At 34.4% G+C, this 17,273-nt stretch overlaps 1 protein-coding gene across 2 annotated transcripts in view; it reads right to left on the reverse strand.

Annotated features, from left to right (window-relative positions):
• PGR (progesterone receptor) overlaps positions 1-17,273 on the reverse strand; it is a 33,183-nt gene that overhangs the window by 13,711 nt on the left and 2,199 nt on the right. Inside the window, exons 2-4 of one of the 2 annotated variants that reach the window (XM_053935640.1) lie at positions 17,050-17,132; positions 16,644-16,795; positions 5,215-5,331 (exon numbers count right to left, since the gene is read on the reverse strand). In XM_053935640.1, the coding sequence (XP_053791615.1) occupies positions 5,215-5,331; positions 16,644-16,795; positions 17,050-17,114 (334 nt within the window). In that variant the 5' untranslated portion in view covers positions 17,115-17,132. The remainder of the gene's footprint in view (positions 1-5,214; positions 5,332-16,643; positions 16,796-17,049; positions 17,133-17,273) is intronic. The other variant, XM_053935639.1, reaches the window with a different exon arrangement.

Here is a 17,273-nt window from a genome sequence, read left to right on the forward strand (position 1 = left end):
TTTAAAAATCTGTTTAATACAACTATCAAATATATTATGATTTTCCCCTTACTACCTAATTCTGTATTTCAATAGTTTTTTTAAACTAGGTATACAGAATCATACAGACAATCAGACATTACTGACATTACTTTATATTAAAAGGGCTGGGTTTCTAGTAGAAGTCTAACATCTCACTACCCTTCTCCTTACCCTGTAATGAGGTGAAAAGCATCAATGATGTATTATTTTTGACAGAACACAATGGCCCTTACTTTAAGGTCACTATGCTCCTGCGTTTTGTGTAGAGAAACAAGCCATGTACACCTTAATGGGGTGTATACAACGTAGAAAAAGTAGCAAAGCAGAAGTAACAAATCTTGGTTTTAATAAACCCTTTGATCCTACCTCAGAAAATATTACCTGGAAAAATTAAATCACCTTTTTCTCCATGTAACCACTGCACTGCAGACTGAAAGCTGATTGAAACAATGAAGGACACAGTAATTTAGCAATACAGCTGAACAAGGAATCTGTGATAATCAGCCTGGGAAAATTACAGATTCACTCATAATAAATAAAAGAGTTGAGTACTTGTTTATTCCAGGACCTGATCCAACTGCCTGCTATCCTATTAGGTTTAAGATTAGAAAGGGGATAGATTAATGTCTCAAGTTATGAGGTTATAAAACCCAAAGACAATTAATACTTTCACATAAAATGACAAATATATTACTATGAAATGCATGTTTTTATTGATACTCTCCTTCTATAGATTAAGAAACAGTCCATATAGGTAAATAAATTACTGAAGATATTGGTTGCTATTCTATAATTTACTTACAACTGACTTAAAATTTCTTTTAAAATATTTCAGGGGTTTGAAATTTCTTTGAATTTAGGGTTGAAAAATGGAACACTTGTCCGTATAATAAAATATTACATTTCATCTATATGGTTGCCACTCAGTAACATTCAATGGAAGATAAGTGTACTTCCCTAAGAAGTAGGTTTAATTTAATTAATATTGTAATTTTTGGAAGCTTATCATTAATATGCTGTAAAATCTTAGTGTTTCTCATGTTAATTAAGCAATATAGCAGGTCTGCATTTAATTCAAGGCCAGCATTAAGAAACTAAGTATCAGAGGTAAAAGAACAAAAATATATCTATGAGATAAAATCTCATAGATCTAAATGGCAGAAATCACAAAATGCACAAAAAATCTTGACCTATAAAGGTTGTAAATACAAGAACAGATTTAAAGTATTGCCAATTCAAATTAATTTAAAATACTCAAGGATGTCTCTAAGCATGTACTTTATTTCAAAAATTGGAAATTTGCATATGGGCTTTTATCACAGAATCACAGAATTCCAGGATGGGAAGAATCTCAAGGACAATCCAGTCCAACCTTCCTTGTCAAAATCACAGTTAGACAAGATGACCCAGCACCTTGTCCAGATGAATCTTAAAAGTATTCAACACTGATGAGTCCACCACTAATCTTGGGTGATAATGCCAATGGCTGATTTTTCTCATTGTGGAATATCTTCCTCTTGTGTCTAATCAGAATCTCCCTAGGAGTAACTTGTACTCATTATCCCTTGTCTTTTCCATGTGACTGCTTGTAAAAAGGGAGTTTCCATCTTCTTTGCAGTCACCCTTAAATAGTGGAAACCAGTGATAAGGTGTCCCCTAGGCCTTCTTTTCTGAAGGCTGAACAAACTCAGTTCACAGAATCAGAGAACCACAGAATCTTATAGGTTGCAAAAGACCTCCAAGACTATCAAGTACAAACTTCGATGCATCACCACCTTGTTAACTAGAGCACTAAGTGCCATGTCCAGCCTTTCGTCAAACACCTCCAGGGATGGTGACACCACCACCTCTCTGGGCAGCCCATTCCAAAGTTTAACAACCCTATATGTGAAAAATTTGCTCCTGATGTCCAAGCTGAATCTCCCTTGGCACAGCTTGAGGCTATGTCCTCTCATACTCTCATATGATCCCTGGGAAAAGATGCCAACCCCCGTCTTGCTACAATCTCCTTTCAGGCAGTTGTAGAGAGTAAGAAGGTCCCTCCTGAACATCCTTTTCTCCTAGCTAAACAACCCTGTCTCCCTCAGCTGCTCATCATAGGATTTATGCTCCAAACCCTTCTACAACTCCGTTGCCCTTCTCTGGACACACTCCAGCCCCTCAATGTCTTTCTTGTAGTGAGGGGCCCAGAGCTAGACACAGCACTCGAGGTGTGGCCTCAGCAGTGCCAAGTACAGAGGGACAATCAATCACTGCCCTAATCCTGGTTGTAACACGATTCTTGATACAGGCCAGGGTGCCATTGGCCTTCTTGGCCCCCTGGGCACATTGCTGGCTCATGTTTACCCTTTCCTTGTATGGCAGGCTTCCCAGCCCTTTGATCACTGATGTCTTTGGGAAAATTATCTGAGCCCTGTAACACTCCATATATGAATCATATTGTGTTGATCAGCACATCAAGTCATGGGCAGGAAATATTGCTCATGTGATACAACAAAGGAATTATAAGAAATGTCAGATGAGCAAAAGGAAGAAAGGCAACAATATAACCATAGAAAGAGTAACAGTTTATCTTGAGATTTTGTTTGCAGTTTGAATTTTAAATCCTCATTTACAAATAGTATAATTTCACTCCAGTTTTCCTCATTTTTGGTCTACATTTGTCTTTTCTTCTTCTTTCAGTACTAAGCACTCCATTTCAGCCTGCATAAAACAACTAGCTTCCTAATTCCGCCCAGAACTGCTGACATCACTAAGAGCACCTGAGGCACTTAACCTGAAGCAGCTGACAAAAAAATAGAGGTGCCACAGTCACAACTCCACTCAATATTTCCTTTTTTCCATTGCCCAATTATCCTCTTCTGCTTTCTCTTTGCTGCCAGATTACTCCTTTCCAGAAGATGGTGTAAGTGAGGATATCAGGGCAGAGATCTGATGAAATGCAATGTCCCTCTAAGAACTAGAGAAACTAGACTGCACAGGCTTCTAAAAAAATGGGTAACAACTTTGATTGTGTATACTTTAGGAGAAGACTAAGCAACACAACAAACTGGCTAGGTACAAAAATCTAGCATTAAATACAAAGACAATATTTACGCTTGCTTTGTAACAGCTGAGAAAAAAAGGTGATCCGAAAAGGTGACAAGAAAGATGAAGATTTTACTCTCTTCATACCTGACAGTAATAAAATAAAAGTCAGAGCACCTTTATCCTCAGGTTTTGTAGGAGGATGTAACATCTTACTATGAGAATACACTAATGAGGACATATCATCTGATCAACATTGTTGGCAAAAGTGTCCAACTTTTTCTGTTCCTAGTACGTACACCCAGACAAAAATGTATATATTAAAAACACTAGGGAAACTAGCATCCATAAATGCACACAAAGTGTAGAACGATGTCAAGCCTGCTGATGACTTTTCCTATTACTATGCAGAACAATGCTGAAGCAAAAGGACTAGACAATGATAGTGAGTCATCTCACACTCTGCTTGTTGAAACTGCTGCCTGTGATGTTGAAACACACAGAGTTTAGTTATTGGTGTTATCCAGGGTATCATAAATGAAAATTTAGGTTAGATCATCATCAAACTCCTAGCTGTGCAAAATTCAGAGTCAAGAATGAATTTTTATCTGTATTACACCCATTAGAATCAAAAATTGGTTTGGATTGGAAGGGATTTAAAATCATCTAGTCTAAACCACCTGCCTTAGACAGGTATATATTTTAGAGGTCAAATTGATCAAACCTTGCATGTTCTCCCAAATTTTAAAAGGCAGGCACTACATCTGCCAACTCCTCTTCCTGAGCCTTCATTCTTACTCTGTATTTTCCACAGCCTACTCAGGACCTCTGCCTCCTTGGCTTTCTCCTCTTTCAAAGTTGGGCAAACAAGGCTTTAGGTTCTGCCTTTGTAGTAATACTGTTTCTCTACTGCACTGCTACTCCAGTTTTAAAACACCCATCTGAGAAGGATCCAAAGGACATGTTCTCCTTTTGTCCCTCTCCCCTCAGCCCAGTGGCACCAATGTGCTTCTCAGCTCCATTTATTTTTTTTTAACTGAGAGAGGCCACTGTCTGACCACATAAGAATGACACAATGAGTACTCCAGCTCCATGGAGCTTGCATTCAGCTTACAGGATTTGGAAACACAGAGCTGTGCAATCAAACTATCAGTCTGAGAACTATATACATGTTTTACATTATCAATGAATGCTGATCAGCCAGATAATGAAATTATATACAGTATATAGTGCCAGCTCTTCCTTCAGGGATAAAAAACAATACTTAAATGTAGGGGAGGGAATGCAGGGTTGAGCAGGGGAGAGAGACAGACAGAGGGCTTTGATGGGCTAAAATAGATTAAATTGGAAATAATGCAGGTTTTTGTCCTTCCCCCTTTATTTTTTAACTCCCTTTAGGGAGTTTTCTTTCCATCACGTTTGTATGGCCATTTTCTTAGCCACATATTTTCAAGCTTTGTGCTGATCCAAAATAGGAAAAAAAAAAAAAAAAAACAGTAAAAATAAGCATCATTGCTGCCTGTAAGCACATCAAAACTTGCCATGTGGCTACCTGATAATACACCATTTTCTCCCTGTAGGTTTTCAAAGGCACAGTGCTCATTTAATGACACATAAAAAAAAAACCCAAATCTGTTACAGAAAGAACTAATACAAAGATTAGCACCTAATTTAGGGATTTCCTAGCACCTAATCTGCAAAACCTGCAGTACTGGTGCAACCACTGCCTGGCCCTCTCTGGTGGAACAGAAGGATACAATTTTGTTGACATGTACTCAAAGCGATGAAATGTATAACACAAATTAGAAGAGCACAGTACTAATTCCTGACTCTACTGTCAATTTCAATGTATTTATTTTTACCCATATCAAATTACCTGATCCAAAATTATTAATAAATACACACCCAAGACATAATTCCTTTCCTTTCAAGAAAATGAATGTAAGGATACACAGTGATTCCTACAGAAAGGTGCTTTGTCAGAGTTTCCAGATTCACTAAAGAAAAATTCTAAAAAATTATACAGCATTAGGTAATTCTTCCAAAAATAACATTTGAATGTGGTTTTTCTTTTACAGTATCAAAGTACTGTTGTTTAACCTCAACAGACTGAAGGTAGTGTACTTGACTGCCTGTTTTTATAAATCCACTTGAAAAACAGCTCACCTCCCAGGACCATACCAGCTTGACAGCACTTCCTCAAGCGACATGCTGGGCAGTTCTTCCTACGGATTTTATCGACTATGCAGTCATTTCTTCCAGCACATAAATAGTTGTGCTGCCCTGCAGGAAAGAGAAAAACAGGGTCAACACTATGTTTTCTAACATGACAAAATAATTTCTGTGTATAAATGTTGCAAAAATAACTGAAGATTCAAAAAAGGGTACTTGAACCATTAAAGAACGCCTTCATTTTATGCTAACTTTTGACCAATCATGTTACTATTTGAATATTTTGTTTTATTTGGTCTGTTTAAGGGTAAAATTCCTCATCTATGAAATTCTAAAATAATTAGCAGGCAGCATGAACTGCTTAAATTATTGTACTAACAATATTTCTTAAGTAAATCAAGCACGAAGAGAGACCAATTGTTTCTTTAAAACTTATTTTTCTGTGAAGTTATTGATCCTGTTTTCAAAGAACTTAACTACATTTTGCTTGAATCGATGTGGAGTTTCTGACAGCAAACAGAATGAAGAAGTTGGGGTAGTGTAAAAAAAAACCCTTTAAGCAAAGCAAATTACCTCTGATGGAGAAGCAGTTCTGTATTAAACTTGCTGAAATACCAGCTGACCAACACAGTCAAAACGGACAAACAGAAGGAGGCTGTAACTCTGTGGCTTAGATTAACTTAGTTTATTGCTTAATTCTGCATTTGCTTCTGTACCACCATTTTAAAAAGATAAATAGTTTGCTTCTTAATTTTAGTGAAAGAAAACCAATTATTTGAAATTCCTTTTCATAACAATTTTTTTTTTAAACTACGGGCAAACAAAAACAGTTGCCACACACATTGCCTGGCAACAAAAATAACCTTGGTAAGGTTTTAATCAGGAGAAATTCTTATTTACTTTGTCCCATTAATGCTAATCCTGGACTCGTCCTTATAGGAAACATTACCAAAAGCAGACAAATTAATAAAAATCCATCTTGCTATTGGCAGCAGACCAGTAAGCAAAACACTTACTTTGAACAATTCTTCCTTGGGATTACTTGCAGTTTTTCCTTGTATTTCTTTGCCTTTATAAGCTACAAAAAACATACAGTCTTCTGATAAGCAACAGCAATTTAAAAACTCCATTAGTTTAATTAAAATCCATGAGTATTTTCTCAGCTCCATGGCATTCTAATGCTTTAATGCACAACAAATTTACAAAGGAATGCTTAAGTATAGTTAAAGATTTCTTTGTGTTTTTCTTGTTTTGGGGGTTTTCTTTGGTCCCCTGAAAGAAGATTTCTTCTGGACCTCTTTTCCAGGTAATTTGTTAATTCTTCACAAGATGGTCTGACTCCATATAAACCTTGTCCTGCTTATTATAAATCTAAGACTGAATAACATTTGTCACATTTACAAAACAAAGAGTAACTGAATCACAGTTATGAAAACTACACTTCCATGTTCATATGTTCTGAAGTTTCATATTAAACAGTACTAAACAGTGTCTCTGCCCTGTGTACACCAGGCCAGAAATGAAATCTGTTACTGAAATTTAGGCACAGTAAAAGTTGCTTAAAAGCCAAAATGCTGCCAACCCAATTCTCTCAGGGGATTATGGTGACAAATCTCAGGCACTTCTTGATGCTTACTGTTAACATCTTCCTTGTTTTCAAGACTTTTAAGAAACCACAGTCATATCCTGTACCTGACTTACCCCTTCGTGTGAGTTTTCCATTCCACTCATCTCTACCCCACCTTTCCCTGACACCCTCTGTCCCAAAGTGTATTCCACTCTTTTTGACTCAGCTGCAACTTATTTGGAAAACATGTAAATTTCAATTGTTTGGTAGTTTTTAGCTTCATCATTAAAGAATTTTGGTTTTAATTGCAGTGATCTGTGTGGATTTCAACTCAATAGATAAATCTGAGTAAACGTTCCCATTTGAAATCACTTCTACCATTGTGCAAAGCAGGGTTACTTGCTTGACATTAATATTTTAGGGACAACAGCCATCTGAAGGAGAGATTGTGTAAGAAATGAACACATGCCAGATATTTGCCTAATTTCAAAATTACTGGCAATATTTAGTTAGATTAAGATGTTTGGAAGGTCTTCCTGGGATGATGAAATATGTATTTGAAAATGTATTTACAACAGTTCAGTCTTCAGGATCATCTAGATTTGAACTAATTATCTTCAATTAGCACTGAGCATTACAGTTATACCAAATGCCTGTACTAATGAAGTACCCAAAACCTCCATCAAGATAAAATCACCATTCAATTGGTAGCTTGATATTCAGTATCTTATCTATGACTACTGTCATTACAAGCAGTAAAACAAAAAAACAAAACAAACAAGCAAACAAAATACTCAGGAAAAAAAACAAGATAGTATTATAGTCACTAGAGCACAAGTTTGAAGGAAAAGGTTGGTATTAGTATTTCTTACAAAAATAATAACCTGGGAACTTTCTGGCAATTGCCACACCTTCAAAAACTTCACCTAATGTAAAGGTTTCTATGCATGTTTACTTTTCACTGTTTTTTGAAAGTGCTCATTGAGGGTCACTCTCAATGTATTGGTTCGTGACCAGCTTGATGGAGGAAACACAGAGACGATTTTATCTGTCATTAAATGTTCCAGATTCTTGTAGGATAGTATAAAAATCCATTAGTGTTAGTAAAGTTGCTAAGGTAAGCAGGCAAACACGATTTTAAGTCCTGTAATGACTACTGCTATATTGGGAGGGTTTTAATCCAAACAGTGGTGAAAGTAGCATGTACAGTATCTTTACAAACTGCACTACTAACTTAGCTCACTGACAAGCTGTAAGTAACTTACAATCACTCCAGTAAACTCAGGACTTCAGAGACTTTGTAGATGTACAAAATAAGGGAAAAATAAAGCTTTATCTGCACCTGGGGTATCAGACACAGCACTCAATTTTTTGGGTAAGTGCATCTGTGCTGAACTGCTGCCATCCTGCACAGAAGCAAAATGCTTGCAAATTCTCAGTTCTTTCTATCTGCAAAGAAGAGTATTATCTCCACTCTTTTTTCTCCCTCCCAAATGGGATTCTGCCTCCCTGTATCTCTATTAACTGCCAATGCTTTTGTATAAAACCAGCAACCTTTGCAAAACACATCATGGTGTTTTATTTAGTCTAGTTTTAGATGTCTGTCTAAAGTTTGCAGATATCTATTGCATCTCTTTGCAAATTATTTTACAGCTAAATGTCTCCCAACATTGACTCTTTGCTTCCTGAAGGCTCACCTCAAGGTTTTGCTCAATAATTTTCTAAAAGTATGTTTTACATCTTATAAACTTTTGAAAAAGTACCAATTAAATCAATAGGTAAAAACACAACCAAAACAAAAATCACAATGGAATTGTGGAAGCTGACAATAAACATGGATTTAAAATTTTAAAAATGGCAAACAAGTTCACCTGTACACTAAACAGAAGTTAATGGTGCAGATGTAGCTTTTGAGTAAAAATCTGACTTCTGGAAGCTAAGGCAATGGACTAGGCTAGTCCCTAGCTTGTGGAAAACCTGACTTGTCTGAGTAAATACAGGATAATCCTTACCCTGAACATGCTCTGACAAGACAGGTTTTCCACAGCTAGGCAAACAGTCAGGCCTAGTTCATCCTTGGTAAAATGGGAAGTAAAATTATATTGAATTTAGTCCAGATCTAAATGTAACACTCTTCTATTTACACTGTCTCAAACCACAAGACAGAAAATGTGGGTCGAATTTACCTCTCATCATGTGGCTTTTTTAAGTCATGAAGAACTAGGAATCTACACTACACAGTCTCCATGCCCCTGCATGCCATCCCATGCTATTAGTTTCCAAGATTCCACACACTTCAGATAATGCTGTTGGGGTTTTAATTTATAATTGATTTTATTTCTGTGTGTTTTCTATAAAAATAGAAAAAGTCCCAGAAGTGAGACTTCTGACTCCAACTACTTAACCAAAACCCACATCCATCATGGACTTTACCATGCATAATCTTTTGATAAAGATTTTCGTTTCCCTCTTGGCCCTCTTGAAGTAAAATTCTCACTTTCAGTTCTTAAGTAGGTTTTACGACTTCCACTCTTTAGCCTATAGTGGTGTAAAGAAAGACCTGCTATTGATGCAAGTCTGCTCCTCAGCAAAGAATTAAGGATTCGGTGGACCAAAGGGGACAAAGAGTGGAAAGCAGATGAACTTGTGAATATGCTCCATCCTGGAATCTAACTGAAGTAATGAAGAATTTCTTTCTTCATAATAATATATTTCATAGTGAAAGCAATAAAAATGATTGTTTATAACATCTTTGACTGACTTTTTCCTTCTCTTGTATACTGATCTCAAAATCTTGCTGCCTTTTGCTGTGAAACCTGCAATACTATTGTTTTTCCTTCCAAAATCACTTCTCCAAAGAGCAACCTCCAAAGAGAGCATAATTTTTAAATGATATCTATAAAATAGAACAATTAAATGTAGCTATCTTGTTTTCACTCACTTCTAGACAGAGTCAAAAGTTACAATCCTGTTTTTTAATATTTCTTATATTTCTCTGTCTGTTCCATCACTTCCAACAAGAAAAAGAAAGAAAAGAAAATGAAAACCACAGAAAAACAAAATTAAACAAGATTAACTCATAATTCATGGAAACTATAATGAACTGCAAAATTAGGAATGCTGTTTCATATCGATTTTCAGTTGGTTTGCCTAGACTGTTTACCACTACAGCACCTTGAAATATATAAAGTCTTGGAGTCTAAATACAGGAACTGACAACAGGAAAAACTTCCCACAGCTAATACCCTTTCAGGACGATATGGTAGCATCTACAAATCACTATTTCCAGTCCTTTTTATCGCATCGTGTCACAATTGTTCCTTGGTCATAATTTTTAAGTAATTAACTACATCAGGGATATAAATATGTAAAATTATGGAAGTGTCAGCATATTTGTCAATAGGGGGTCTGTTCCTTACAAATACAAAACGTGGTATATGAACACAAAACTTACTTTAAAAACATACCAGCTATTTCAGAGGTATACAGCACTAAAGTATCAGTTGTTCTCCTTTTGATTCCTCTTATATTCTTCTATGAAGATATGACTTTATATTTGCATTTCAGTCATCCTATAATTCTTATTTTAGTGGAATTATCATAGCACATTGCCATGATAATTTTTTTCATGTATATTTTCTTATATTCCTTGACTTGTCCTACAACTGCACCAGTAGGACAGGGTCATCCACTATATGAGCAATGAAGGTGGAAAAACCCAGAAATATTAGTAGCAGAAGAAAGTAATATGCAAAACACCCAGATATTGCTGCCTCTTGATTGAAACACCTTAGATTAATTTGATTCTATTTAATTAACTAGATTCTAAAATGTAGATATCTATCAAAACACTGCTAGTGGTACATAATGAATACTGTGGAACAAATACACAATTTAAGTTGATGGACACCATCAATCCCAAATCTACTTTTAGCAGAGAACAGTTTTACTATAAATACTTACACTTTATATACTTATGTAATATAATTTATAAATATTTGAGAACTTTAAATAAGTATGATTTTTATATGTGAAATAATTTAATGATATCTACAATACCTTATATATAATACTTAAGCAATATGAAATTAGTATTTTATATGCTTATTATCTTTTTTTAATATACTACAGAACTATATTAGCTACCTTGGTGATGTGGGTAGGATTCGTATCACCAAATGCAGACCATGTACATGGTCACCTGACATTCCTTTATGATCAGTTCTGAGAAATAGTTACTGTTAAGAGTACTGCTATTTTCATCACAGGTACATATTAGAAATGTCAGTGTATTTCCTCCTAAAATTTCTTGTTTGTCTCCATTCACCATAAAATGAACTTAAGGTAAGCAGTTCAGGTTGCTCACATTGTGCACATGGGAAGTTAGAAGAGGGTATTAGCAAGCCTGAGCAGTCAGTTCCTGGTGCTCTTTAAAGCAAGCAGTTTTACACTACCTGAAATGGCTTCTAATCCCCTGAAAATGTGTTTAAAATGATATATGGCACTGTTTCTAAAATACTACATAAAAGTTAAACTAAAAATTTTAGTAACTGACATTTCTGCAGCTGATTATGTACTAAGCCATGTCTATTGGGAAAACAGTGGTAAAGTCACAGTTAGAACAGTAGGAAGCCCAGCATTAGCTCAAGAGTCAAAGCACCAGAACAGATGACACCTCAGCTCACTTCACTGTTGTGCTTCATATAAATCAATTCATCAAACTGCTGTTTGTCAAACTGCTGGACAACAAATCCTTTTGAAGTCAGAAGTATGATGAAGATATATCATTATGTATCAATGCAGATTTTCTTTTCATTTTCATGATGCAAATTCTTTTAACTCACAAAAGTGACATTTTCCATCTGTATTTTAGGCTCCCCAACAAAGCAATTTTGTACATTTGAATTTGAAAATACACTTAGCTTACTGTACTTTAACGCATTTTGGCCATGTGTAAAATAAAAGACCTTCAATAAACATCAAATCTGTTTATTGAGTGAAAAGCATTTTTATTTCTCACCTTGCCATGTGTATGCTTTGTGTGTTTGCATGTTTTCTACTCTTCATGAACATTTCATCACCATCAGGTTTGTAGTACATGCTATACCAAATTCTGATCTCAAGACCCAGACTGAAAAGTTGGATTAAGAATTAGAAAACCCTTCAGAGTTAGGAGAAAAAGGAGCTTTTAACACCTGCTTCATCAAGTTTCCAGCTAAAAGGTGTCTACGCTATTATTTCTCTCTTTTCAAAGAGGATTTTTTACTAGTCGTTGGCATTTTTTTAATACTTGGCATGCCGTACCATTTTAGATTCTTTAGCTATGGAAAAGCATAACTTTTTAGACAAGCACTTTTCCTTATACATAGTATTGCATTATGCACATAGTGAATCACACGGCTATCACAAAACTGCTTATCATAGCACTGATAAGGTCAGATAAACGTTATCAGAAAGTTTGCTTGAAGTTGTGATCAACTTTCTTACTGTGTAGGTGCAGCTCGTCATCACACGAACCCTCTCCATACACAGACAGTGAAAACTCTCATGGAAATCTTACTTTCTGCCAGTTTACCAAATTCAGATCTCAGAAAGAAGGAAAGTTCACACGTGGTTGGTTAAATGTTATCTGCTACATATGTTTGAGCCTGTTCCCTGATGCCATTGATGCAACAGAGTTTAAGGTCAGTTACCCAGACCATAAAGCACATATTAAAACTAGACAAATGTTCTACAATCACTTGATCAGTTTGTAACATGTTCCCAGGTATTTAAACAAACCAAGAGTCAGTTTCTGACCGATCTGCTGTAATATCATGTAATCATGTTGGTCTCATATTCTGGGTTTGGACAACTACTTTTCCTTAGAGATCAACAATATAAGCAAAGTGAAAGTATAAATAGAGAACAAAAATAAGAAATGAGGCTTTATTATAGGCAAAACAGCACTTGAATTTCTTTGCAGGATTTAGGTAATTAAAAATTTTCATTAGTAAACCTACTGCAAAAGAGACACTTTCAACATGATGCAATAATGCAGGCTACAAAGAAACCCTGTGTTAGCCACAGCTCCAGAATCCCAAAGCTTTGAACACTGGGCTCCTCTCAAGGGAAAAAACATTTTATTGTGGTGTTCTACAAGCATTTTGATCATAGCTGCCCTGCATCATTTCACATTATGGAATCTTTATAAGACATCACTAATGACTTTTTGGCAATTTAGTCATTGAAAAGTAAAAGTCTGTCTCTTAATCTTCATTCTCCTAATGTTAGAGACATGCTCCTCTAGTTTTTATTACCATGAATGAGATATATTGGTAGCAGTTAAATAATACTTGCTCATCAAGAGGAAATTATCTTACAAATATAGTAATTCTACATATCTGAAAGCATTTTGAATATTATTTCTGATTCTTTTTTATTTTTATCTCCAAAAAGGTCATCACTCTCATCTCACTGACAGGAACAGCCCTACCCCATCAGCACAGTGAGTCCAATTTTTTCTCTTCAAATTTCTTTACTGAATATAAATAGCTGTAATTTTCATTGTTTTCATTATACTCAAAGCAGATCTTTGAAGTATTTTTAAAAAGCCTTGTCATTTCTTTGTACATTAAGTGACTCTATCAGACTAATAGTTATTTGTAGGAGTCCAACAGAAAATGTACAACCTCTAAATGCAGATAAATGTTTCCTAAGTAAAACCAACCCTGTATCTTTGTCCCCTTTCTTCTCCTCACTTGCAGTACTAACTTTTTTACATATCTGCTATACTACAGGTTCCCAAAGAAAGAACTTGCATTTTTGTTTAACCTGCTTCAAGATTTTGCCTTGAGAAATGTATGTTTATTGTATTAACACCAGTCTTTTTTTCATATATATAGCCATATATGGGGAACCAAGAATCCAAAAGACAGAAAGTATCTACAGTGCATATATATTTTAGAATTCAGTGCCAAGAAACATTCTAAGCAATCTTTGTGATTCTCACATAACTTTGACCCCTCATTAAGTTGTGTGTGTATGTATTAGTTACATTCAAATGTATTATTAAATCATAATTAGTATATAGAGTTTTAAATCATTGTTCGGTCTGAATAATTTAAATAGTCTGTTTTTATTTCAAAAAGACTAGATATGGGAAAAAAAGAGTTTTCTGGATAACAGAGCAGTTAATTTTATTCAAATGGATGTATTTAACCAATAAAGGGTTGTCCTCACACCATGAAAGGTAAAATAAATAGTCTATGAATAAAACAGTTCCTGTGAAAAAAAATTACAAAAAATATATAGGCTGTTTGATTTCAAACAGCAAATGCATCTCAGATTACATAAATAATTAAAATAGAAAATAAGCCTTTTCCAACAAATGTAAAGCTCCTGTATTAAGTACTTTTTTACCTATGCACAAAACCTCATAACATTCAAAAAAACCTCTCAAGATAGAGAAAATCCATGAAATAGCAAAATCCAGCTATTTCAAATCATGTTTTAATTTCTTATAAAGAACATTAGTGTATGGAAATTACATGAAAAGTAGAGTTTTCACCAGGAGTTTTTACTCACAAAATTTAACATCTTATTTGCATTAATTATTATTAAAAATTCCACGTCTCTAGTAGCACTAAAATTTTTAAAAAAATAAATAATGCACTTATGCTCAGAAAAATTACGGGTAGGGAGACATTTCATGGAATAAATATGTTTCAAATTTTTACGATTGCCAGTGAGAATTTTAAACACTATTTTCTATTGCTACTCTGTGTCTTCTTTACAGAGGAGCAATTTCCCACCATTATTTCTGATATTAAAATTTTTAAAAGTTTTTAAACTCCATAGAAAATCAAATATCAATAAATAGGATTATTTCAGTGCTGATAATTATACAGTATACTGCAATGAAAATAATTAGTCAATCAGTCCATCTCTAAGGAACCCCCTGTAGGCTTGCACTTTCTACACAAAAACAGGTACAACTGTTTTGTTCATTTTGCCAATGCCTACACTGCTCATTGCCTGACATTGCTTTCCATCAAACTCAATAACCTGTATCTTTTCTGATTACAGTCAGGTTTCTGATGTACATTCTTGAACATTCTTTGAAAATCCTTGCTAGAAAACCCCAACACATATCCTCAACAGACTCTCAGTCTGTGGATTCATTTAAAAATTAAAATTATGAAGATGATATGTAAAACCTAAGACTTTTGTTTATGTAATTACATTGACCTCTCATTTGTCTCTAAATAACTCTATATTCTTAACCTGCTAAGGATATAAATAACTCTATATTCTTAACCTGGTAAGATTCTGTAAATATAGACTTTGTCTGTGAAAACAGCTTTAAGATGTTCCCTGTATCAAGTTATTCCTTCTTCACATTTTTCATTAAAATAGTTCTGCTGAACAGTAATATAAAGTTTTTGAGCAGGTCCATCTACTGCAAACAGAACTGGGTACTAAATTAGAAAAGAGATTAAATCTAAAATTGACATAATAAAATACAAAGGAAATATTACAACATTATTATATAGGTAAAAAAGCAAAAATAAGATTTATTTTAAAATACAGTACTCATAAATTACACTACGCTTAGTATTAAATTCAGAACCCTGACTTTTTAGAAGAATATCTGGCTGATTTAGAAAAACATAGAAAAAAAACGTAAAGACAAACCAGGAGACCAACTAGCAGACTGAGTGAAACTTAAATGTATTCCTGCAAGTGACTTAAGAGCTTTGCAGCCTAACACAAATATTTCTAGTAATTTTCTCATGAAACCCATTGAATGCATTGGAGAAACGTGGCACTAGCTCAGAAGTTCACTTAGACCACCAAGATCACTTTGCAAATTTTTAATGTTAAAGGAAGAACATGAGCATATGCTTAAAGTAGAAAGCAACAGCACAGTGAAACAAAAAATCTAATTATATTATTATGCTAAGCTTTTACTTTTCCAAAATTTCCCTTTTCATCGGGAGAGAGATAAACTCTATAAAGTGGAAAAAACTATGTATCACAACAAGAAAATACAGGATGCAGGGTTTTTATTTTAAGGAATCCTATCCATTAGAACAATGGTTTGGTTGAATACATGGAACAGAAATTCAAATATCCTAGATCTGGCAGTATCAGATAAAAATCAAAACAGGAGACAAAGCCTAAAAAGTAGAAGGATTTGTTTTGCTGCTTTATCTGTTGAACCATATAAAACAGTCTGCTCTTGTATTCGTATTCAAAATCTCAGTGGACAAGGCGTATAATAGAATACAAAATGAAAAAATAAACATAGATATTGCTACTGTTTCATTAAATTTGCAGCTTGGCTTTGCAATTTAAAGACTATTTGGAACAAGTCAAACACATTTATTGCTATTATGACTTGAAAAGGTTAAGTGAAATTTTAAATACTTCCATAACTTCCAGGAAGCCAAAACTCTGTAACTAGAAAGCAAGAAAAATTTCATGATTTCAAAAAGAGAACAAAGCCAAAATAAATTCTTGTATGCCTATCATTAATTAATATCCACAACATTTTCCTTTGAACACCATTTATACTTTTTAAAACAAGTTGTATAATGCACAAATTTTTTATTTAACTCTGCCAACCTGGAAAGATTAACTGATAAACAGTAAATAATAAATAGCAGAAAAGTAAAGTAAAACAAATAATACTAGAAAAAAAAAACAATTAAGGAAGAACTTTGTCAATATCCACTGTAATATTTAAACAGAGTTGATAAAAAAAATTCACTGCAGTGACAATATTTATAAAAATGAGCAATAAATAAACAGTATGCCCTAGTGTCTAGAAGACATATTTCAGATAATTAGGAACAATGGCATCTTATAGTACCTTCCATTGCCCTTTTAAAGAAGACTTTACAACTTCCACAGGTAAGTACTCCATAGTGGCAACCTGAAGCCTCATCACCGCAGATGAGACAAATCTTCTGGGGTAGTGATTCGAAACTGAACTGAGAACTTTGGCTGGTTTCCGTATCTGGCCTTGAGAAGAAAAAGAATTCAAAGAAATGAAAGATCGACCTTTGTGCAGTTTACTACTTACCTGTATTAAGGAGTTTTATATTAAAAACTTCATTTTAAAATTTGTAGTCAAGATACAGAAGGACACAAAGAAACTAAAGTATGATTGCCTTTCTGCTTAATAGTTTGTCTCTACTATGGTAATACAGGAAAGTATTGCAAAAATAAAAAAAAAGCAGAAAGTTGTATTTTAAACCATTTAGCAAAAAAGGTACCATCTAGGACACTCTGTTAAAATGTTCATCTTCCTCAGATCAACAACTCTTGTGAGTGGAGTCATAGTGGTGATTTTTTTTTCCTGTACAGAGACAGAATCACATAGATTGAATTTCAAAGGCCTCTTTCACACGGAAAACATGAAATTTCATTTCAACTTAAAAAAAATCTTTAATAATCAGTTTTTCACCCCCCATTCAGCTTCAGCGTTCTCAGCAGTAAC

The sequence above is a fragment of the Vidua chalybeata genome, chromosome 2 (assembly GCF_026979565.1).
Source record: "Vidua chalybeata isolate OUT-0048 chromosome 2, bVidCha1 merged haplotype, whole genome shotgun sequence".
NCBI lineage: Eukaryota > Metazoa > Chordata > Aves > Passeriformes > Viduidae > Vidua > Vidua chalybeata.